The sequence below is a fragment of the Macaca fascicularis genome, chromosome X (genome assembly GCF_037993035.2).
Source record: "Macaca fascicularis isolate 582-1 chromosome X, T2T-MFA8v1.1".
In the NCBI taxonomy this organism is placed as follows: Eukaryota; Metazoa; Chordata; class Mammalia; order Primates; family Cercopithecidae; genus Macaca; species Macaca fascicularis.
This window is the reverse complement of record NC_088395.1, coordinates 109,046,071-109,069,150: the sequence shown is the minus strand read 5'-3', so window position 1 is coordinate 109,069,150 and position 23,080 is coordinate 109,046,071. Positions and strand designations below refer to the sequence as shown.

At 38.2% G+C, this 23,080-nt stretch overlaps 3 protein-coding genes across 13 annotated transcripts in view; all 3 read right to left on the bottom strand.

The window, feature by feature from the left end:
• The window catches only part of GPRASP2 (G protein-coupled receptor associated sorting protein 2), a 118,814-nt gene extending 96,150 nt beyond the window's left edge, over nt 1-22,664 (bottom strand). For both annotated transcript variants that reach the window (XM_065537949.2, XM_045384187.3), the window contains exons 1-4: nt 22,340-22,664; nt 20,687-20,732; nt 20,219-20,316; nt 16,541-16,712 (exon numbers count right to left, since the gene is read on the bottom strand). The gene's annotated coding sequence lies outside the window, so the exon portion shown is untranslated. The remainder of the gene's footprint in view (nt 1-16,540; nt 16,713-20,218; nt 20,317-20,686; nt 20,733-22,339) is intronic.
• GPRASP1 (G protein-coupled receptor associated sorting protein 1) overlaps nt 1-22,664 on the bottom strand; it is a 64,799-nt gene extending 42,135 nt beyond the window's left edge. For both annotated transcript variants that reach the window (XM_045384166.2, XM_045384177.2), the window contains exons 1-4: nt 22,340-22,664; nt 20,687-20,732; nt 20,219-20,316; nt 16,541-16,712 (exon numbers count right to left, since the gene is read on the bottom strand). The gene's annotated coding sequence lies outside the window, so the exon portion shown is untranslated. The remainder of the gene's footprint in view (nt 1-16,540; nt 16,713-20,218; nt 20,317-20,686; nt 20,733-22,339) is intronic.
• ARMCX5 (armadillo repeat containing X-linked 5) lies at nt 18,034-22,664 on the bottom strand. Of its 9 annotated transcripts, none has more exons than XM_074029542.1 (5): nt 22,340-22,664; nt 21,170-21,282; nt 21,043-21,094; nt 20,687-20,732; nt 18,034-20,316 (listed from the first exon to the last, which is right to left on the bottom strand). In XM_074029542.1, the coding sequence occupies exon 5, from the start codon at nt 20,049-20,051 to the stop codon at nt 18,375-18,377; it is 1,677 nt and encodes a 558-aa protein (XP_073885643.1). In that variant the 5' UTR covers nt 20,052-20,316; nt 20,687-20,732; nt 21,043-21,094; nt 21,170-21,282; nt 22,340-22,664; the 3' UTR covers nt 18,034-18,374. The 9 variants fall into 9 exon arrangements, with proteins under 9 accessions (XP_073885643.1, XP_073885645.1, XP_005594260.1 ...); XM_074029544.1 differs by having other exon boundaries at nt 21,043-21,282; nt 22,340-22,481; nt 22,615-22,664; XM_005594203.3 differs by lacking the exon at nt 21,043-21,094 and having other exon boundaries at nt 22,340-22,481; nt 22,615-22,664.
• Nucleotides 22,665-23,080: the final 416 nt, after the last annotated feature.

Genomic DNA, 23,080 nt, shown 5'->3' with positions numbered 1-23,080 from the left:
ATGTACCATATGACCCAGCCATCCCATTACTGGATATATACCCAAAGACTGAGTAATTTGTAAAGAAAAGGGATTTATTTGGCTCATGGTTCTGCAGGCTGAGAAGTCCAAGATAAAAAGGCTGAATCTGGTGAAGGTCTTCTTGCTGCATCATAACATTATGGAAGGGCAAGTCAGCATATGAGACAAAGGAAAAAAGAGGGCCTAACTCCTGCAATAACTAACCCACACCCTCCATAATGGCATTAATCCACTCATGATGGTGAAGACCTCACAACTACCTCTTAAAGGTCCCAATTGCCAACAGTATTACATTTGCAATAAAATTTCAACATGAATTTTGGAGGGAACATTCAAACCATAGCAGATGCCAAACTACAAATCCAAGAAGCTCAGAGAACACTAAGCAGAATTTAACCAAAAAATCTACACACAGACATATCATACTCAAGCTGCAGAAAATGAAAGACAAAGATAAAATCTTCAAAGAAGCCAAAAGAAAAAAAATTCCTTACTTATAGAAGAGCAAGGCTAAGAATTAGGTTGAACTTATCTTCAGAAACCATGCCATCGGGAAGAGAGTGGAGAGAAATATCTAAAATGTTATAGTAAAAAAACACACCAATCTGATACACTGTATGCAACAAAATAATCCTTCTAAAGTGTAGAAAAATAAAGATCCTCAGACAAACAAAAATTGAGACCAAATCTGCGTTTTTTTCTTTGGATAATCTGAAATGGCCCACATCAAGAAGACTACACACAAGTCTACTGGCGGTAAACTGCCATGTAAACATCTGGCCACCAAGGTAGCCTGCAAGAGTGCTCCAGCACTAGAAGCATAAATAAGCCCTACAGCTACCAGCTTGGCACAGTGGCCCTGCGTAAGATCCGCTGCTACCAGAAGTCAACTAAGCTGCTGATCCGCAAGCTGCCATTCCAGGATCTCGTGCACAAGATCGCACAGAACTTCAAGACCAACCTGCACTTCCAAAGCTCAGCAGCTGCAGGAACTGTGAGAGGCCTACCTCGTGGTGCTCTTTGAGAACATCAATCTGTGTGTCATCCACTCTGAGTGACTATCATGCCCAAGAACATCGAGCTTACACGCCACATTTGTAGAGAGAGAGCATAAAGCTTTCTCAGCAATAATTCTACCCAACTCAAAGTCACTTTTAAGAGCCACCCACTTTATCTGAAAATATGATTATGATTAACTTCCATGATTAACTACTTCAATAAGTTCTATGTAAAAAATTTTAACTCTGGTTGTGATAGTCTTTGTATTTAAAGATCATTTGATTTGGGACATTCAAATGAGGATTTGATTTCATAAATGAAACAATAAACCTGCTGGATTTGTTTCCTGGCAGTCTCCTAGAAGTGCTTTAAAAAGAAGGGATAAATGAAATTTACAAATATTTTACAGTTGACCCTTGAACAACACAGGGGTTAGGGGTGCTGACCCCACTGCACAGTCAAAAATCCATACATAATTTTTAACTTCCCAAAAACTTGACTATTAATAGCCTACTGTTGATTAGAAATCTTACTGATAAACAGTTTATTAACACATATTTGTATCTTATATGTATTATATATTATATTCTTACAACAAAGTAAGCTAGAGAAAAGAAAATGCTATTAAGAAAATCACAAGGAAGAGAAAGTATATTTACTATTCTTTAAGTGGAGGTGGACCATCATAAAGTTCTTCATCCTTATCATCTACACATTCAGTAGGCCAAGAAGGAGGAAGAGGGCTGGTCTTGCTGTCTTGGGGTGGCAGAGCAGAAGAAAATCTGCATATAAGTGGACCTGTGCAGTTCAAACCTGTGTTGTTCAATGGTCAACCATATTTTTCTTATTTCTTTTTTATTTATTATTTTTTTTGAGACGGAGTCTCGCTCTTTCACCTAGGCTGGAGTGCAGTGGTGCAATCTCAGCTCACTGAAAGCTCTGACTCCTGGGTTCACACCATTCTCCTGCCTCAGCCTCCTGAGTAGCTGGGACTACAGGCGCCCGCCACCAAGCCCAGCTAATTTTTTTGTATTTTTAGTAGAAATGGGGTTTCACCGTGTTAGCCAGGATGGTCTCGATCTCCTGACCTCGTGATCCACCCGCCTCGGCCTCCCAAAGTGCTGGGATTACAGGCGTGAGCCACCGTGCCCGGCCGATTTTTCTTATTTCTAATTGATCTAATAGACAATAATTTGTTCAAAATAGCAATAGAAACAATGTATTCAGTGATTACGGCTTATGGATATTTGAAATAATGACAACAACGTTAGAAAGGATGAGAGAGAAGAATTGGTAACACCTTGTCATGAGGTATGTGAACTACCCATGAACCAGTATAGTGTTAAGTGAAACTGGATTTAAAGTAGTTGCTAATATATATGACAAACCCTAGAGCAATCACTAAGAAAATTGTGAAAAGAAATACAGGTTGAGTATCTCTTCTTCGAAATGCTTGGGGCCAGAAAAGTTTAAGATTCCAGCTTTTGTTTTTTTCTTTCAGATTTTGGAATATCTGCATTATACTTATTGTATTAGTTCGGCATCCCTAATCCAAAAAATTTGAGATCCAAAATCCAATGAGTATTTTCTTTTAAAGTCCCATTGGTGATCAAAAAGTTTGAGTTTGGAGCATTTTAGATTTTGAATTTTCAAAACAGGGATACTCAGCTTGTAAAATAAATGCACTAAGAGAAAAGAATAAATGGAATAAATTTTTTAAATGCTCAATTAAAACCAGAGAAGGCAGAAACAAAGTGGAATACAAAATACAACACTAAGAACATGGCAACAGACATAAAATAGTTACAAATGTGTTGAACATTTATCCAAATATGTCAATAATCACTTTAAATATGAATTGTCTGAATATTCCTATGAAAAGACAGACTTTAGGGGTGAATGTAAAAAAATCAAGACCCAACTATATGTTGTCAATAACAATCCACTATATAAAGACACAGATAGCTTGAAAGTAAAGGAGACTAAGACATAAGATGCAAACACTAATCAAAAGAAAAAAGCAGACTTCAATAATAATGAATGGGTCAAACATAAAGACATAACAGCTCTTACTATATATGTTCCTAAAGACAGAGTATCAAAATATTGGAGGCAAAATGTGATAGCGTAACAAAAAAAAACGGCAAATCCACTATGATAATTTGAGATTTCAACACTATCAGTAACTGAAAGATCCACTAGGCAGAAAAGCAGTAAGGACACAGCTGTACTGAATAGCACCAACAATTAACTGGTTCTAATTGACATCTGTAGAATATTTCATCTAAAACCAGAATTTACATTCTTCTAAAGATCACATGGAACAGACACCAAGATGGACCATACTGTGAGCCACAAAAAATACCTTAACAAATTTAAAAGAGCAGATTAGTCAGTGTATGTTCTTGGACCATAATGGAATTAAACAAGAAAATAATAGAAATGTAGCTGGCAAATCCAAAATATTTGAACATTAAACAACACATTTCTGAATAACAAATAAATCAAAGAAGAACTACCAAGAGAAAATTTTCAAAGTAGTTTACATCAAAATGAAAATATAACATCAAAATTTGCAGCATGCAAATAAAGCAGTGCTTAACAATAAATTTATATGATTGAATAGATATATCAGAAAAAAGAAGTATCAATAACATTATCTAGCATGCCATCTTTAAAAACCAAAACAAGAAGAGAATATTAAATCCAAATTGAGCAGAACAAAGAAATCATAAAAGAGCAGAACTCAGTGAAATTGAAGGCAATAAGGAGATAATAAGCATTAGGGTAAAAAGATAAGAAAATTTCAGGCTGGGCAAGGTGACTTAGGCCTGTAATCCCAGCACTTTGGGGGGCCGAGGTAGGCAGATCATTTGAGGTCAGGAGTTTGAGACCAGCCTGGCCAACATGGTGGAACACCGTCTCTACTAAAAATACAAAAATTAGCCTGGTGTGGTGATGCATGCCCATGCCTGTAGTCCCAGCAACTTGGGAGGCTGAGGCAGGAGAATAGCTTAAACCCAGGAGATGGAGGTTGCAGTGAGCCGAGATTGTGCCACTGCACTCCAGCCTGGGCGGCAGAACAAGACTCCATCAAAAAAAAAAAAAAGAAGAAAACTTCAAATCAACAACTATACACCTTAAGGAATCAGAAAGAGAATGACAAACTAGGCCTAGAGCCAGCAGAAAGAAGATAATAAACACTAGAATGGACATAAATATGGAGTAGAAAACAACAAGGAAAATTAGTAAGATCAAAAGTCAGCACTCGAAAATATTTTTTAATGACAAACCTTTAGCTAGATTGACTTTAAATGATGGAAAACTCAAATTAATAAAACCAGAAATGAAAGCAGAAATAGTATTACCACTTTATAGAAACAAAAAAAGAGTATGAGTACTATGAACAACAGCATGCCAAAACACTGGATAACCTAGATGAAATGGATGCATTCCTAGAAACATACAATTTACCAAAACTGAATAATTAAGTAATAGAAAATCTGAATAGATCTATAACTAGTGAGGATATCAAATCAGTAATCAAAAAACCTCCCAACAAAGAAAACACTGGACCCGATCATTTTACTAGTAAATTTTGCTAAATATTTAAAGGAGAATTAACAGGAATCTTTTTCAAGCTCTTTAAAAAATAAGGAAAGAGGAGGGGCTACTTCCTATTAGCTTGATACCAAAGTCAAAGGTACTATAAGAAAAAAAAAAAAACCATAAACCAATATCCATTATGAATATTTATGCAAAATTCTCAAGAAAATACTAGCAAACCAAATTCAGCAGCATATTTAAAAAATTATACTCCATGGCTGCATTAGTCTGTTCTCACACTGCTATAAAGATACTACCTGAGACTGGGTAATTTATAAAGGAAAGAGGTTTAATTGACTCACAGCTCTGCACGGCTGGGGAGGCCTTAGGAAACTTACAATCATAGTGGTAGGGGAAGCAAGCACATCTCACATGGCTGCAGGTGAGAGGGAGTGTGCAGGAAAAACCACCATTTATAAAACCATCAAATCTCGTGAGAATTCACTCACTGTCATGCCAACAGCATGGGGGAAACCACCCCCATAATCTAATCACTTCCCTCCTTCAACAGGTGGGGATTACAGGTCCCTCCCTCAACACGTGGGGATTACAATTTGAGATGAGATTTGGGTGGGGACACAGAGCCAAACCATATCATTCCATCCCAACCCCTCCCAAATCTCATGACTTTTCACACTTCAAAACACAATCATGTCTTCACAACAGTCTCCCAAAGTCTTAACTCATTTAGGCATTAACTCAGAAGTCCACAGTCCAAAGTCTCATTTGAGACAAGGCAAGGCCCTTTTGTCAACAAGCCTTTAAAATCAAAAGTAAGTTAGTTACTTCCTAGATACAATGGAGGTATAGGCATTGGGTAAATGCTCCTGTTCCAAAGAGGAGAAATTGGCCAAAATGAAGGGGCTATGGGCCCCATCCAAGTCCAAAATCCAGCAGGGCAGTCATTAAATCTTAAAGCTCCAAAATGATCTCTTTTGACTTAATGTCTCACATCCGGGTTATGCTGATGCAAGAGGTGGGCTCCAATGGCTCTGGGCAGCTCTGACCCTGTGGCTTTGCAGGGTACAGCCCCACTCATGGCTGCTTTCACAGGCTGGTGTTGACTGTGACTTTTCCAGGTGCACAGTGCAAGGTGTCAGTGGATCTATCATTCTGGGGTCTGGAGGATGGTGGCCCTCTCCTCACACCTCCATAAGGCAGTAGTACCCCAGTGGGGACTCTGTGTGTGGGCTCCAACCCCACATTTCCCTTCCACACTGCCCTAGCAGAGGTTCTCCATGAGGGTTCCACCCCTCCAGCAGACTTCTGCTTAGACATCCAGGCATTTCCATACATCCTCTGAAACCTAGGCAGAGGTTCCCAAACTGCAATTCTTGCCTTCTGTGAACCCACAGGCCCAACACCATGTGGAGGCCACCAAAACTTGGGGCTTGCACCCTCTGAAGCAACAGCCTGAGCTGTACCTTGGCCCCTTTTAGCCACAGCTGGAGTTGAAGCAGCTAGGACACAGGGCATCAAGTTCTGAGGCTGCACAGAGCAGGGGTGCCCTGAGCCCAGCCCATTTTTCCCTCCTAGGCCTCCAGGCCTGTGATGGGAGGGACTGATACCAAGATCTCTTACATGCTCTGGAGATATTTTCCCAATTGTTTTGGTAATTACCATTTGGCTCCTCCTTACTTACGCAAATTCCCACAGCCAGCTTGAATTTCTTCTGAGAAAATGGGTTTTCTTTTCTATTGCATCATCAGGCTGCAAATTTTCCAAACTTTTGTGCTCTACTTCCCTTTTAAACATAAATTCCAATTTCAGATCATCTCCCTAAAGTTCAAAGTTCTACAGATCTCTAGGTCAAGAGCAAAACGCTGCCAGTCTCTTTGCTAAAGCATAACAAGATCGATCTTTGCTCCGGCTCCCAAGAATTTTCTCATCTTCATCTGACACGACTTCAGCCTGGACTTCATTGTCCATATCAGTATCAGCATTTGGGTCAAAACCATTCAACAGGTCTCTAGGAAGTTCCAAACTTTCCTACATCTTTCTGTTGTCTTCTGAGTCCTCCAAACTGTTCCAACCTATGCCCATTACCCAGTTCCAAAGTTGCCTCCGCATTTTCAAGTATCTTTATAGCAGTGCCCCACTCTCTATGGTGCCCCACACTCTAATACCAATTTACTGTATTAGTCCATTCTCACACTGCTATAAATACACTACCTGAGACTAGGTAATTTATAAAAGAAAAATTTCATTGACTCACAGTTCTGCATGCTTGGGGAGGCCTCAGGAAACTTTCAATCATGGCAGTAGGAGAGGCAGGCATATCTTACATGGCAGCAGGTGAGAGAGTGTGCAGGGAAAACTATCATTTATAAAACCATTAGATCTTGTGAGAATTAATTCACTATCATGAGAACCACATGGGGGAAACCACCCCCATAATCCAATCACTTCCCTCCCTCAACAGGTGAGGATTACAGGTCCCTCCCTCCACACATGGTGATTACAATTCGAGATGAGATTTGGGTGAGGACACAGAGCCAAACCATATCAAGGACCAAGAGGGACTTATGCCTGGAATGTAAGGATGGTTCAGCATACAAAAATCAAATGATATACTATACCCTATTAACAGAATTAAGAGAAAAAAAAACCACATCATCATCTCAATTCATGTAGAAATAGCATTTTAGAAAAATTCAACAATCCTTCATGAAAAAAATAACACTCAACAACCTAGAAATAAAAGGAAACCTCCTCAACTCCTCAACAAAACAAAGGACATACATGAAAAGCCCAGAGCTAACAACATATCCAATGGTGAAAGACTGAAAGCTTTTCCCATAATATCAGCAACAAGACAAGAAGTGCGTTTTTCCACTTCTATTCAACATAGTATTTAAAGTTCTAGCCAAAGCAATTAGTCCAAGAAAAAAAAAAGAGAGAAATAAATAAAAGGCATATAAGTTGGAATGGAAAAAAAATAAAATATCTATGTTTACAGATGGCATGATTATATACATAGAAAACCCCAAAGATTTCCCCCAGAAATGGTTAAAGCTAATAAACAATTTCAGCAAAAGTGCAGGATACAAAATCAACAAACAAAAATGTGGTGTATTTTGTATACTAACAATGTACAATCTGATAGGGAAATTTAAAAAAAACTATTTCATTTACTATAGAATCAAAAAAATAAAATACTTAAAAATATGCCTAACTAAGGAAGCCAAAGACTTATACACTGAACACCAGAAAAGATATACTATTTAATCAATCAGAAGACTTAATGTTGTTTTCAATACAATCCAAAGCAATCTATAAGCTTCCATGTAATCCCTATCAGAATCCCAATGATGTGTTTTGCACAAATAGAAAAAACTATCCTAAAATTCATATGGAATCTCAAAGGACAATGAATAGATAAAACAGCCTTGGAAAAGAAGAACAAAGTCAGAGGACTACTGCCTCCTGGTTTCAAAACTTACTATATATAACTAAAGTAATCTAAATAGTATGGTACTTGAATAAAGACAGACATATAAACCAATGGAATAGAGAGCCCAGAAATAAACCCTCAAGAATATGTTCAAATGATTTTTGACAAAGCTACCAAGACTATTTACTTGGAGAAGGACAGTGTTTTCAAAAAATGGTGCTGGGACAACTGGATAACCATACACAAACACAAAAAAAGTTGGACCTTACCTTACTCAATATACAAAAATGAACTCAAAGTGCATGAAAGACTTAGTAGAGAAAGAAAGTAGGATAGTGCTTCCCAGGGGCTGATGGGAGGGAATAACAAGGAGTTATTTTTTAACATGTATAATTTTAATTTGGAATGATGCAAAACTTCTGGAGATCAATAGTGGTGATAGTTGCACAGCAATGTGAATGCACTTAACTCCACCAAATTGGACAGTTAAAAGTGGTTAAAATGGCAAATTTCATGTCATGCGTATTTTACTATAATGGTTTTAAAAAAATGAAATGTACAACTTATGGACAGACCTTAAAATATACTAGGGACTTTAGTTAATAATAATGTAGCAGTATTCATTTATCGATTATAAAAAAAAGTACCATGCTAATACAAGATGCTAATAATATGGGAACCTGTGGGCACTGGGTGGCAGAGATGGGGTATGGGAGAAAAGTAATATATGGGAGCTTTCTGTATGTACTTTCTGCTCAATTTTTCTGTAAACCTAAAACTACTGTAAAATACAAGGTCAGTTTTTCAAAAAGCCAGTATTATTGCATTTTTGGTGTTTTACTTCTGTTTTTTTTCCCCTGTATGTTTTAAAAGCCAAATGCATAAAACTATAACTATAAATCTGTTAATAGACACACAGTATATAAAGATTGAATTTGTGACAATAACATGGGAGATGCAATTATAAAGGAGCAGAATTTTCTATATCACTGAAACTAAGTTGGTACTAATTTAAACTTGGGTATTGTATAGTTAAGATATTAATTGTAACACCCAGAGTAACCACTGAGGAAAAAAAAAACCTGGAAAAAAATACAAAAAAAAAAAAAAGGAAACGAGAAGTGAATGAAAGTGATACACTTGAAAAACTATCAAATTATTTTCCACAGTGGCTTTACCATTTTATATTCCCACAAGCAATGTACAAGAGTTCCAATTTCTCCACATCCTTGCCAATACTTAGGTTCCATTAAAAAAGTATAGACATACTAGTGAGTGTGGAGTGGTGTAGCTATGGTTTTGATTTGCATTTCTTTAAAGACCAAATTTTAAAGACCAAATTTCTTTGAGCATCTTTTCATGTGCTTATTAGTCATTTGTATATCTTCTTTGGATATATGTCAATTAAAGTCCTTTGCCTAGTTTTTAATTGTGTTACTAGTCTTTTTATTGATTGGTAAAGTTATTTAAACATTAAATACCATAATTTTTGGTATACTAGAAAAATCACATTAACAGGAGTCTTAAAAAGGGAAAACCTTTGAGCCATTTTCTCTTGCTTCTTATTCACTTGGGATTTACATACCAAGGGGTAATATTCACTTAAGTTTCTGTTTAACCAAAACTTTTTACTCAAAATAAATTATTATCTGTTTAAGGAATTGAAAGATGATAAGAGAGCCCTGCTCTAGAAGCACAACCTTTTTGTGTACTTAGTCATTGTCTCACTGAGGGATGAATCTTCAGCTCTGGGCTAGGGTTTATCATCTAAGGTGCTTTGAAGAGCATAAAATTACTTCAATTATGTTATCTCAATGAAATAAATCCCCACCAGAGAACAAACAATATTGACATAGAATTCTTAATTAAACATATATATATAAATATATATACTGCTTAGGGTCACTTTAGTGCAATCAGATTATGGGATTTGCTGTAGCACAGAATGGAGTTCTAACATAGGAGATCAGATCATATGTTTGCATACACAACCATTTTCTCACTTTTCATTTTGGATCATATATTTCAGTGTGTCTAACTTTCTTCTCTGGTAAATAAATCAATTCCCCCAAAAACATTAACACCAGTGAGATCTAGACATGTTTGAAAATCCTATAAATATCATGTTAGAGAGAAAAAAGATTTCTTAGCTAAGAAAATAGAATTTCATACTTTATAGAGCCTGTTCCCACAACTTCAGGTATTCAACTAGGTCAGTAATAAGAAGACACTGCCAGGCGTGGTGGCTCATGCCTGTAATCCCAGCATTTTGGGAAGCTGAGGTAGGTGGATCACAAGGTCAGGAGTTCAAGACCAGCCTGACCAATATGGTGAGACCCCATCTCTATGAAAAATACAAAAATTAGCCGGGCATGGTGGTGCATGTCTGTAGTCCCAGCTACTCTGGAGGTTGAGGCAGGAAAATCGCTTGAACCCAGGAGGCAGAGACTGCAGTGAGCCAAGATCACACCACTGTTACTCCAGCCTGGGTGACAGAGCAAGACTCCGTGAGAAAAAAAACAAAAACAAAAAACATCGTTAGTTGTGAATGAACATTAACAAAAATGTGTTAACTATATTTTACAAAATAAACTGTCAGATTTTATTTTACATAGTACAAAGATGATTGTCTAAACTGTTCTTACCACCACCAAGATGATTTAAGCTTTTACACATTTTGAATAGAAACTTCCTTCAAGAAGAGCTTAGTAATCTTAGTGTCGAAGTTTTGAATCATTGTTTATTATCATGCTAATTATCAATAACTTATAATTATCTGAAGTGTCTCAATATATTTGAAACAGCTAAAAGAATAAAAGTTCTTATAATAGTAAACTCAAGTTTGTTAGTGCTATGAGATGACTTCTATTTGCATATCAGGAATTTTGAATATTAAGTTCAGGCAAAGAAAAAATGCTTTTCTCTTCAGACAATTCTTCAGTCTCCAAAATCTTTCTAATAAGCATTTTGCTGCTTACAAATTGATTTGTATTTGTATTTGATTTTAATTTGTATTTCCAATTTGATTCTTTTCTGTGAGTTTAGAGAGCTTATTTATTGTCTTCAACATTAGTAAAAACATAAAACAAAGAGATACCATTTTCATTATCAGATTGGTAGATATGTTTAAATATGCAGGTAGTACTGCTGGTGAGTATGTGGGGAATGAGGGACTCTGATATACTGAGGAAGCATCAGATGATATAATCCCTTTGTAAGGAGATTTCTAGTGTCCACTAAAACAAAAAAAATTGCCTATGGCCCAAGACACAGCAAAGAGGGACACAGTCCTCTGCGGAACAAGAAAGGGAAGAGAAAAGGGTAAGAGTAAGGGTGGGGACACAGAAAAGTCAGAGATGTTATTCTAATAAAGATTCCACTACATGTAAGGATACATCAAAAGTGGGGGAAAAACATTATTATTCCATAACAGCACGTATACATAAAATTTTTTAAAAATTAAATTGCTTTGTTTAGGGAATATGGAGGCTTTGGTGACACTGTGGCAGAGTGTTAGTCGAGTAGTGGAGAAAGAAACTAGATTGCAATTGTGTGAGGACTGGGTAGGAGATAAGAAAGCAGAAACAACAAATGCGGAAAACTTGATTATTCTGAAAGAGTAGAGAGAAAGATAACTGGAAAAGTGTAAGTTTAGTGTTGGGAAAAGGATATTTTTCCTCCCGAGGTAAAAATGAGTATATGTTCCATGCAGATATGGAGAAACCTATAAAAATAGTGGGGTTAAAATACAGGAGAATGTAAATAAGCAGGAAAGCGAAAGTCCCTAAGAAGAAGCAAACACTGACAGAAATGAAGAGAAAAAAATACAGTTTTATAATAATAGTAGGAAACTTCAAACCCCACACTTAAAAATGAACAGAGCATCTAGACTCGAGATCAATAAAGAGATACAGAACTTGAACAGTGGTACACATCAACTAGGCCTAACAGACATATATAGAACTCTGAACCAAACAATAGCAAAAACACATTCTTCTAAAATAAGTCTCAATGAACTTTATAAGACTGATATCATATGAAATATCTTCACTGACAATGGATGAAGCTAGGAATCAACGCCAGAAAGAAAAATAAAAAATTCACATATATATGGAGATTAAACACCACACTTTTAAATAACCAATGGGTCAAAGAAGAAATCACAAGGAAAATCAGAAAATACTCAGAAATGAATAAAAACAAAAACAGCATAATTGAACTTATGGGATGCAGCAAAAGCAGTAGTCAGAGAGAAGTTTATACTATAAACACCTACATTAAAAAATAAGAAAGATCTCAAATCAATTACCTAACTTTACACCTTGAGGAACTAGAAAAAGAAAAGCAAACGAAACCCATAGCTAACTGAAGGAAGGAAATAATAAAGATTTGAGTAGAAATAAACAAAATAGAGAATGGAAAAACAGTAGAAAGAATCAATGAAACCAAAAGTTGGTTCTTCAAAAAGATAAAGAAAATTGACAATCTTTTAGCTAGAGACAAAAAAGAAGACACAAATATCTAAAACCAGAAAGGGGGAACATTATTACCAGCCACACAGAAATTTTAAAAGGTTAAAAGTACACAATGAACATTTATACACCAACAAATTAGATAACTTAGATGAAATCAACAAATTCTTAAAAACACATGTAAATTATATAAACTGACTCCAAATCTGAATAGAAAAGACACTGAACTGAATAGAAAATCTCAACTGACCCATAAATAGTGAGGAAACTGGACCAGTAATCAAAAACTTCCCCAAAAAGAGAATTCCAGGACCAGATGGTTTCACTAGACAATTCCAACAAACATAAAGACTTTGAGTCAACAACAATCCTTCTCAAGCTCTTCCAAAAAGTAGAAGGGGGAACATCTTCTAACTAATTCTATGGAGCCAGCATTACTCTGATACCAAAACCAGATGAAGACATCACAAGGAAACATTACATACCAATATCCCTTATGAATATAGATGCAAAAATTATCAACAAAATCCCAGCACAACAAATCCAACAGCATATTAAAAAGATTATATACCATGATCAAGTGGGATTTATCCTAGAAATGCAAGGGTGGTCAACATAAGAGAGTCAAACAACGTAACATACCACTTGAATAGAACAAAAAAGTCTGCACATGATCACCTCTGTTGATACAAAAAAGATATCTGATAAAACCTGATACCCTTTAAAAAACACTCGTAAAATTAGGCAGAGAAAGGAACTTCCTTACCACGATAAAAGACATTTACAAAAATCCCACAGCTAATATCATATTCAATAGTAAGGAAAGATCAGGAACAAGACACGCATGCCCATTTTCAGCACTGTTATTCAAGTTACAGCCAGAGCAATTAGGCTAGAAAAAGAAATACATGGTAACCACATAAGAGAAAAGAAGATAAAGTATTTCTATTTGTGGAAGACATGACCCTATAGAGAGAAATTTCAAAAGAATCCACAAAAAAGCTACTAGAGTGAATAAATTCAGCAAAGTTGCAGGTGACAAAATCAACACACACACATATCAGTTATGTTTCTATACACCAGCAATGAACAATCTGAAAAAGAAAGAAAATAATTCCATTTACAATAGCATACAAAAGAATGAAGTACCTAGGAATAAATTTAAGGAGGTGAACAACTTACATACCTAAAACTATAAACTATTGCTAAAAGAAGTCAAAGACCAAAATAAATGGAAAGGCATTATGTGTTTATAGATTGGAAACTAAATATTATAAAGAGGGCAATACCTCCAAGCAAAATTTCAATCTGAAAATTCCAAAGACTTTTTTGTATCAGTGGAAAAGCTGACTCTAAAATTGACATGGAATGGAAAGGGACTCAGAAAAACAAAAACAATCTTGAAGCAGAAGAACAAAGTTGGAGCACATACGTTTCCTGATTTCAAAATGTACTACAAAACTACTGTAATCAAAATTCTGCAGTACTTGATGAGATACAGAGGTCTAGTTTCATTCTTCCGTATATGGATATCTAGGTTTCCTAGCACAACTCAAAATGGATTATACACCTAAATCTAACTATGAAACTACTAGAAAAAGAAAATATAGGAGAAATGCTTCAGGACATTGGTCTGGGCAAAGATTTTATGGATAAGACCTCAAAAGCACAGGCAAAATAGCAAAAATAGACAAATGGGATTATATCAAACTAAAAAGCTTCTGCACAGCAAAAGAAACAGAGAGTGAAGAGACAATCTACAGAATGGGAGAAAATATTTGCAAACTATTCATCTGACAAGGGACTAATATCCAGAATATATAGTCATGTATTGCTTAACCATGGGGATAAATTCTAAGAAATGTGTCCTTAGGCATTTTCATCATCATGAGACTATTATAGATGCAGATTTTCTTAAGCTCTTCTAAAAGTGGAAGAACAAGAAAGCTCTTCTACTTAGAAGAAGAAAAGTACTACTTACAAATACCTAGATGGTATAGCCTACTACATACCTATGCTGCATAGTGTAGCCTATTGCTCCTAGGCTGCACACCTATATAGAATGTTATTGTATGGAATAATGCAGGCAACTGTAAGACAGTGGTAAATATTCACGTATCTAATCATATAAAAGGTACAGCAAAAATTTGGTATTATATTCTTATGGGACCACTGTCATACATGCAGTCCATCATTGACTGAAACATTGTATAGAACATGACTACACAAGGAACTCAAACAACTAAACAACAAAAACACAAATAATTCAATTTAAAAATTGGTAAATGATCTGAATAGGCATTTCTCAAAAGAAGACATACCAGTGGCCAAAAATTATATGAAAAAACACTCAACATCACTAATCATCAGGGAAATGCAAATCAAAACCACAATGAGATATCTCACCCCAGATGGCTATTGTCAAAAAGACAAAAAAAAAAAAAAAAAAAAAAAAAAAAACAAATGCTGGTATGGATGTAGAGAAAATGGAACTCTTATACATTGTTGGTGGGAATGTAAATTAGTAGAGCCATTATGGAAAACAGCATGGAGATTTCTCAATAAACTAAAAATAGAACTACCATATGATCCAGCAATCTTACTGCTGGGTATGTATCAAAAAGAAAGGATATCAGTATATCAAAGAGATATCTGCACTCTCATGTTTATCGCAGCACTATTCACAATAGCCAAGATATGGAATCAACATAAGTACCCATAAACAGATGCAAGGATAAAAAAATATATACACAACAGACCACCATTCAGCCATAACAATGAAATAAATCCTGTCATTGGTGAAAACATGGATGAACCTGGAGGACACTATGTGAAATAAGCCAGGCACAGAAAGATAAATACCACATATTATCATTCACATGTGGAAGCTAAAAAAGCTCATCTCATAGAAGTAGAGTATAGAATAGTGGTTACTATTAGGATGGTGCAAAAGTAACTGTGTTTTTTTTTTTTTTTTTCGATTAAAAGTTAAGAGAATATAGGGAAAGGAATGGGGAGGGAAAGGTTGGCTAACAGATACAAAATTGCAGCAAGATAGGAGGAATAAGTTCTAATGATCTATAGCAACGTAGGGTGACATAATTAACAATAAATAATTGTATATTTTCAAATAGCGAGAAAAGATTTTGAATGCTCCCAAAATAAAGAAATGATCAATGTTTGAGGTGATAGACACACTAATTACTCTGATGTTTAAAACTATAAAACTTTTAGAAGAAAACACAGGGGTCTCTTTGTGACCTTGAATTTGGCGATGAATTCTTAGATATGACACCAAAAGCATCAGCAACAAAAGAAAAAATAGATAAACTGGGCTTCATTGAAATTAAAAACTTTTGCACATCAAATGACACCATCAAAAGTGAAAAAATCTACAGAACAGGAGAAAATATTTGCAAATCATATAGCTAATAAGGGGTATGTATCCAGAACACATATATTTTAAAACTCCTATAACGCAACAATAACCAAAAACACAATTAAAAATGAGCAAAGAACTTAAACATACATTACTCCAAAAAATATACACAAATGGCCAATAAGCACATGAAAAGATGCTCAACATCATTAAGACTTTTGGAAATGCAAATTAAAACCACAATGATATACCACTTCACACCTACTAAGATGGCTATTTAAAAAATAATGGAAAATAACAAGTGTCAGCAAGAATGTGGATAAATTGGAACCCTTGCATATTGCTGATGGGAATGTAAAATGGTACAGGCACTGTGGAAAACAGCTTGGCAATTCCTCAAAAAGCTAAACATATCATACAACCCAGCAATTCCACATCTAGGTATATACCCAAAAGAATTTAAATCAGGGACTCAAACAGATACTTGTACTCCAATGTTCACTGCAGCAATATCCATAACAGCCAAAAGATGGAAACAACCTAAGTGTCCATCAACAGATGACACCTCAAGAACAATCTAGGAGATGACTTCGCATCCCACAATTCCCATCCAAGGAGAGACCATCAACTTTGTGCTTTGACGCAAATACATACACACCCCACACTCACCCTTCTCTTTAGCTGATGTTGGAAAATTCCATAGCCATCAACTGATTAAGTGTGTGCTCCACAGGGCATTTGAGACACAGAATTATTTCCAAAGGGTCTGGTCCAATTGTATTTTGATGATCTCCAACACTGAGAGTAGTACCCACAGCTGGTATTACAGGCTACAGGAGTTCTGTGGATTAAAAGATGTTATAAAGAACTTCAAAAATCATCTAAATTGAAGTTTCACATTGCAAAAAAACTACCTTGCTTGTTCTCTTAATGTACAAGTGTAGCTAATTGTGCTTCATTTAAACTTTTAGACGTACGGCAATAGATTCACACTTGATCCTAGTAGAAATTAAACCAGAGATAGCTATTAAAAGTAGGGATCTATTACACCATATTGAGATTTTCCACTTCAGACCTTCCCTTAAATGCATAAAAAGTTAGGAGAGGAAGGTCAACAGAAAGACCACCATTTGTATATTGATCCTAATATTTATATTTCCCAATTCTGGGCAGTAAATTAACAGTAAAAGAGGCAGGGGGTAAAAGAGGCAGAGGTGACCCCAAAATCCTAAACTATACATTGTCATTCTATTCCACAAACCCTTGCAGAGAACCTAGCTTTTGTTAAGAATAAACAGGACAAGCTTAGTATAGACAACATGGCTTCAGTTCTATAAACTATGCAAATACACAGAACAGTGGGTTTTATGAGAATTAATTTCTCCCTAACTACTCATTTCTACAGGAATTTGGTATCCTGTGGCTATACCACACATAGAGCTGAGCTCTGACCAAAAAGAATCAGCACAAACAAGGGGCTGCTACCAACTGTGATACAAATCACCAAGTCCAAACATTGGCCAGAAAACAAAGGCAAGGAGTAAACAGTCACCAGGATGAGACAGACGAGATTATCTATGAAGCAGTTTCAGTGGGTAATCCCCAGAAAGACTCTCCTCTGAGGCCCAGGACTTCAAGGGGAGAGAATCACAGACGAAGCAGTAAATCTGATACCCCTGGATAGGGAGGGAGCTGTTGAAGGCACAGTGGGGCTGGGTCCCTTCAGAACCACACTTCCTGTGCAGCTGTCCATGGCTTACTGAATAGGGGTGAGAACCAGGAATCCTCTTGGGGTTAAAAAGCTTCAAGGCATCCTGATGAGACATTTTATGTGAAAACCTGAGCACAAGTTCTGGAACTGAGACTACAGTGAAAGCATCTGTGGTTCCTCCTTACTCCCTTCCCCAGAGTTGCCCAGATAGGGCTTCATTCCTCATCTGAAGCCCTATCAGTAGGAGCCTACAGACAGCTAATAGCACAGTCCTGTCTTCATGCATAGAGTGATTCTACTCCTTGAGTATGTTGAAACTAAATAATCTGTCAATGTGAACTTGTTTTGTTTGTGCCCCACTACAGACACACAGGCAGTGTTCTTCATCATCTTTATGCTCTCTGTGCTTTATCCCCCAAGACTAGATTTCAACTGAAGAACTAGGACAATATTTTCACCAGTTTCAGCATGCAACTTTATTAATAACATGTAAATAAAATCTCAAAAGAATACACTTATATCAATATAAAGCACAGAAGTATAGCTTACTCAGGATGAATAGATTCATTATCAGGTCACGTTGCAGAAATACTAAAAATATCTCAATTTATATTATATAGCACAATAAAAATCAGCACATGTTCAGGATCTCAAGATTAATTGGTATCCATAAAATTGCCTCCCTCAATCAACATGGAAAACATGAGTATTGAATTTATAATTATAATATGCATTGGTTTCATATTGCAACTCCAAAAAACTGTTTGAGGCTTTATGAGAACAGAGGGGTATTCAGAGTTTGAGTATTAATCTTATGACTTTATCTCTCACTTCAGGATCACTGTGCTCTGCTAAGTCTTGGAGTTTCCGACCAAACTGTTTTGCTTCCTGGAATATTGAAATAAGCTCAGATTTAGTGAACTTTTCCTTGGTAAACAGCTTCACCTTTGTTTTGAACTGAAAATTTATATTCTCAAATATTTCAATAATATTAAGAATATTGGCCTTTGACTCATGCTTGTTAAAGGGTGCAACCAATGATGACAGTACTTTGGCACTGATCAATTCTCTTGTATTGGCACAATTTTTAGACAAACACGAAAACACTTTTAAAACATAAAACTTGGTTTTGACACTTCCCTTGTTTAACAAGGTGAGAAAATCTGGAATATAACTGGTAATCACATAGTGATCGTCAAATTTTACACTCAAGTGCCCTAGTAATTTCAGTCCAGCCAGCTGCACAGGGGAGTTCAAGGGGCAAGAGACTATGTCTTTACAAACTTGATGTATATAGGATTCCTCTGATTTTGGTTCTTCAGAAGACTCAGAGCTGTCATCCACTATACTTAAAGCTCTAGGGTGTTCTTTAACATTGGCATTATTGACCAAGTTTTCAATCATAACAGTAATACCTACATCATGAATTATATCTTGAGTAAATGGATAAGCAGGACTGATGCCCATTATCATTGTAGCTATTTCATGAATGAAAGGATCCTTGGTTAACTTAAGGAGGGCAACAAGTTTATCAAACTCTTTAGGCTCTAAACTAAAGCCACGTGATTTGCAGTGGCAGGCCTTCGGATTAGGCCCATACTTTTCCCTTTGCCTAATCTCTTTTTTTATCTCAGTTAAGGTCTGGTAATAAGGCCCATGATAAGGTGGGATCTTGGTCAAAGGTCGAATCCCCAGAGGAGTTTCAATCAAAGTCTCAACCAGGGTCCAGTTTCCTTCTGGAGGCAAGGATTGCTCCCCTCCCTCAATTGGAACTAGGACAATATACCTGGCCCTTGACCATGCTATTGCCTTTTGTTTTATAGTAAGTGTGGGTTTGTGTGCGGGCTTGGGCTTTTCCTGGATCTTAGGTAGGGGCTTATAAACTTGAAGAGAGGTCTCTTCTTCAGGCCAGAACCAAGAACCTACACTAGACTCTTCTCCAGTCCAGAACCAGGAGCATATATTTTCTTCATCCTCATCACTGGATTTCATCCCAATGCTGGCCTCTTCCCTTCTGTCAGGTCTGGACCCAGTATTGGCCTTATCATGTGACTTGGCATAGGACCTAATATTTGCCTCAATGACAGCAACAACCTTGACTTCAGATTTGGTTACAGCACTGACCCCAGACATAGGCATGGCCTTTGACTTAGTTTGTGGCACTATACTGCGTTCTGCCAGGGGTTTTGTCTTAGTCTCAACCATGACTCTACTCTTAGTTGTATCTTCCATCTTGCTCACTTCCCTTGTCACAGCCATAGCCTCCCTGTAGGTCACTTTATGCATCCTGGTCATTGCTCCATCACCAGCTTTGGCCTGGGTCACTGATTCTGTTTTCAGTTCTGCCTCAGCCACTGCCTTGGCCTGGGTTTTACCATTCACTCTAGCAGTGGCAGGACCACTGATTCCATCTTGCAGGCCAGCCTCAGCCTTTCCTCTAGCCCTTGCTTCTGTCCCAGAGTCAACCATGTTCCAAGTTTAAGGTAAGGACAAGTTATATACCCCCAACCCCTGTCTCAGCCTTGACTGAAGGTCTGTCCCGGTTGGTGTTTTCATACAAAGTCCAGTAGTCACTCTGTCCCCTTTCCAACTACAGGCTCTGCCAGTGATATAGAAAACATGCAGAGGAAGCTCACTCAAGGTAGGGAAGGATGGCTGTGCATGGGCCCAGCCCTGTAGAGGGTGGTGGTCTTCAGCCACTCCAAGGCCACCAGATCTGCCACTGAAGTAGGACCTAGGGGTGGAGGAAGGAAATTGGGCTTTGAGTCTCTTTCAGTTTTTTTCTCCTCATGCTGATTAGCACAGGGAGACAGGAGAATATGGAGATTCAGTGCTTGGTGGGAGAGGTAGGTAATTAGCGAACTCTCTCTCCCTTCATTTCACCCACTCCCTACACTTCCAAGTGCTATCAACCTTCTTTCCAGTCACCAAACAGGAGCATAAGGAGTAGGAAAACTGGAGGAGAAGGTGAGGAATCCCTTTAGTGGTTCTTGACCCCTGCTAGAGCCAAGCAGCTCTCCACCACTCCATCCTACAGGTCTACCCAGGCAATCCCCATACTCATACCAACCTGCACTGATCTGGAGTAACTTTCTCCTCCTTACCTTGCTTCCAATGGTGACAAGCCCTACAGCAGATCTACAGGCAGACCTATGGACAAATAAACAAACAGGAGAATGTGGAAACTGATCTCCTGGTGACAGACCTTGGTCCCTGGCCCCGATTCTTGCCTTTCCAGATACATTTTGTCTAGTGTTTCCCTCCTCCTAGTCCCCTCTCCCCCACTGCTTTGTTTCAGGGCTACTTCTCCTTCTCCTCCCTATTGCCCACCATCTTCCTCTTCAGTGATTGCCCTAGAATGTCCCTCATTCAGATTAGACTAGGCTTAAGCACGAGAGCAGGACAAGCAAGTGGAGAGTGAGAAAGGCAGGTCTTAGTATTCTGTATCCCCACAACTTACCAAGACTCCCAACTAAATCAGCAGCAGCAGGGGGTGGGGTGGATGGGCATAACTAGTAAAATGACAAAACAGAAGAGATGGAATTCTCTAGTCAAAGTTGCTCCCGTCCCTGTACCTTTACACCAACCTTAACAGATACAGGGCAATTTTCTCTTCTTTGTAATTTCCTAGTTTTAAGTTGGGTGACCATTTAACAAAACTTCACAACTGACAGTTCCACAGACCGGTGGACAGATCTACCTACAGGGATGCACAAAAACAGAGACCAATAAATGAAGACACAGGAGACAGTTGAGGTTGTCTTTGGTAGAGACCAGCACCCAGGGCACAGATTCTTTCTGGATACAGATACCTGTTCGGCAAACATTTTCTATCTCCCCTTTTTCTCCCACTCCTAAATCTTCAAGCCCCTCTGCTCTATTCTCAAAGTCTGACAATTCCTATACAGAGACAACTCAAACATCCCTACAGGGTAGTAGTAGTGGTGTCAACAGGGATGAAATGCCTAGACAAACCACGGAGGCTGGGAAAAAAATGAAAAGTATTTATTTCCATATTTTATCTGGGTTCCTATGTTTCCTTCCTCTCTCCCAAAGCCTATCATTTTCTGCAACATAATGCGGGTAAGGGAGGACATGTTAGGAAAGCTGGCAGAGAGTTCTGGAGGCTCCCTTACACTCCTGCCTACTGTAATCTTAGCCATCTACAACCTCCAAGTACTGCCTCCAAGTACTGCCCACTCTGTAAAAACCATGCCAATTTTCTTTTCCTTCTCCTCTCCCCTTGTGGTCTGCTGTCCCCTACAGATCTGTACAGAAACATGGAGTGCTGCAAACTTAGGAACAGATCTACACATACACACCCAAAGAACAAATGAAAGACAGAGAGAGACAGACGTGGCTATTAACGGTCAGACCAGTAACCAAGACATGAGGCCCTTTTCGAATACAGAGCCTTGATTATCAAACATTTACAACCTCTTTTTACATTCTCTCTCTCTCAGGGCTCCCCAGACAACTGTCCTCGCCTATGGAAGCAGCCCTCTCTTCCTCTTATCTAGTCTGTCTTTTCCCTGCTAGAAGCTGCAACCTTTTTCTTCCCAAACATGGTCTGAGGTGACCGAGTGTATGGAAATCAAGCTAGCAAAAGGCAGATCATTTTTTTTTTCTTGTTGTGAGCCATTCCTATTACCCGTCTCTCTCTCCTCACCGCCCGCCCCCCATGACCAGGTCGCGTAACCAGTGTTCACCTCCGATAGCCACATCCACCCCCAAGCAATGCCCACTTTCTCACCGACCTTCTCTGCTTGGATCAGAGGTAGTTTTCTTGTTTCCTTGCCTCGAGGTGCTGTGTCATACAGCAGCAGGAACAGACAGTCAGACACAAGGACTCGAGGCAATGGCGGCGGCTGTGTATGGGTACTGACCCGGCACCTGGGACTCAAGACGAGATAACCGCTTTATCAGATTAAAGACTGCGATTGGCAAACTGTTGTCAATTTTGGTATTCTTTTCTCCTTCCTGTTCCCAGGGCTCCTCAGAACCTCGAGCGTAGTTACCATTTAACATCTACCTTGTCCTCCGCAGACGAGGTTCTTCCTCGTCCGGGTTACCCACATCGGCAGCGGGAGGAGCTACAGCGTAGTTTATGGGGATCCGGCTTATGGAAGCGGAGTGATATCAGGCTTTGTCTAGCGCCGCGACTCTTTCTGTAGGCGGGCTCCGAGCCCTGTACCCTGTGGCCGCTTCAGGTATTGGAATGCGCAGGGGCGAGTTCCGGATATAGGGAAAACGGCGCTGGAACAAGAGAGGCATACAAATACCAGAGTGTTTCTGTATTAGTTTCCCTTTTGCGGGAGCTCCCCGCAGCAAGCCTACCGTTCTTTCCTGAACTGAAATGCACACTGGTTTTCAGCTGTGGTGTCAGGAAATCTCTTCTGGCCGACAGGAGGAAGTGTTCCAGTCTTTAGAAGTTCATCTCTCCAAACACAGAGGCCCACTGAAATGGGCGGTCTCGGGGTGGGGCCCAAGGTAGGGAA

Excerpts from the sequence above, each read along its gene's own strand:
- ARMCX5 (XM_074029541.1), bottom strand. The coding sequence starts at position 20,051 with ATGGTTGACTCTGGGACAGAAGCAAGGGCTAGAGGAAAGGCTGAGGCT.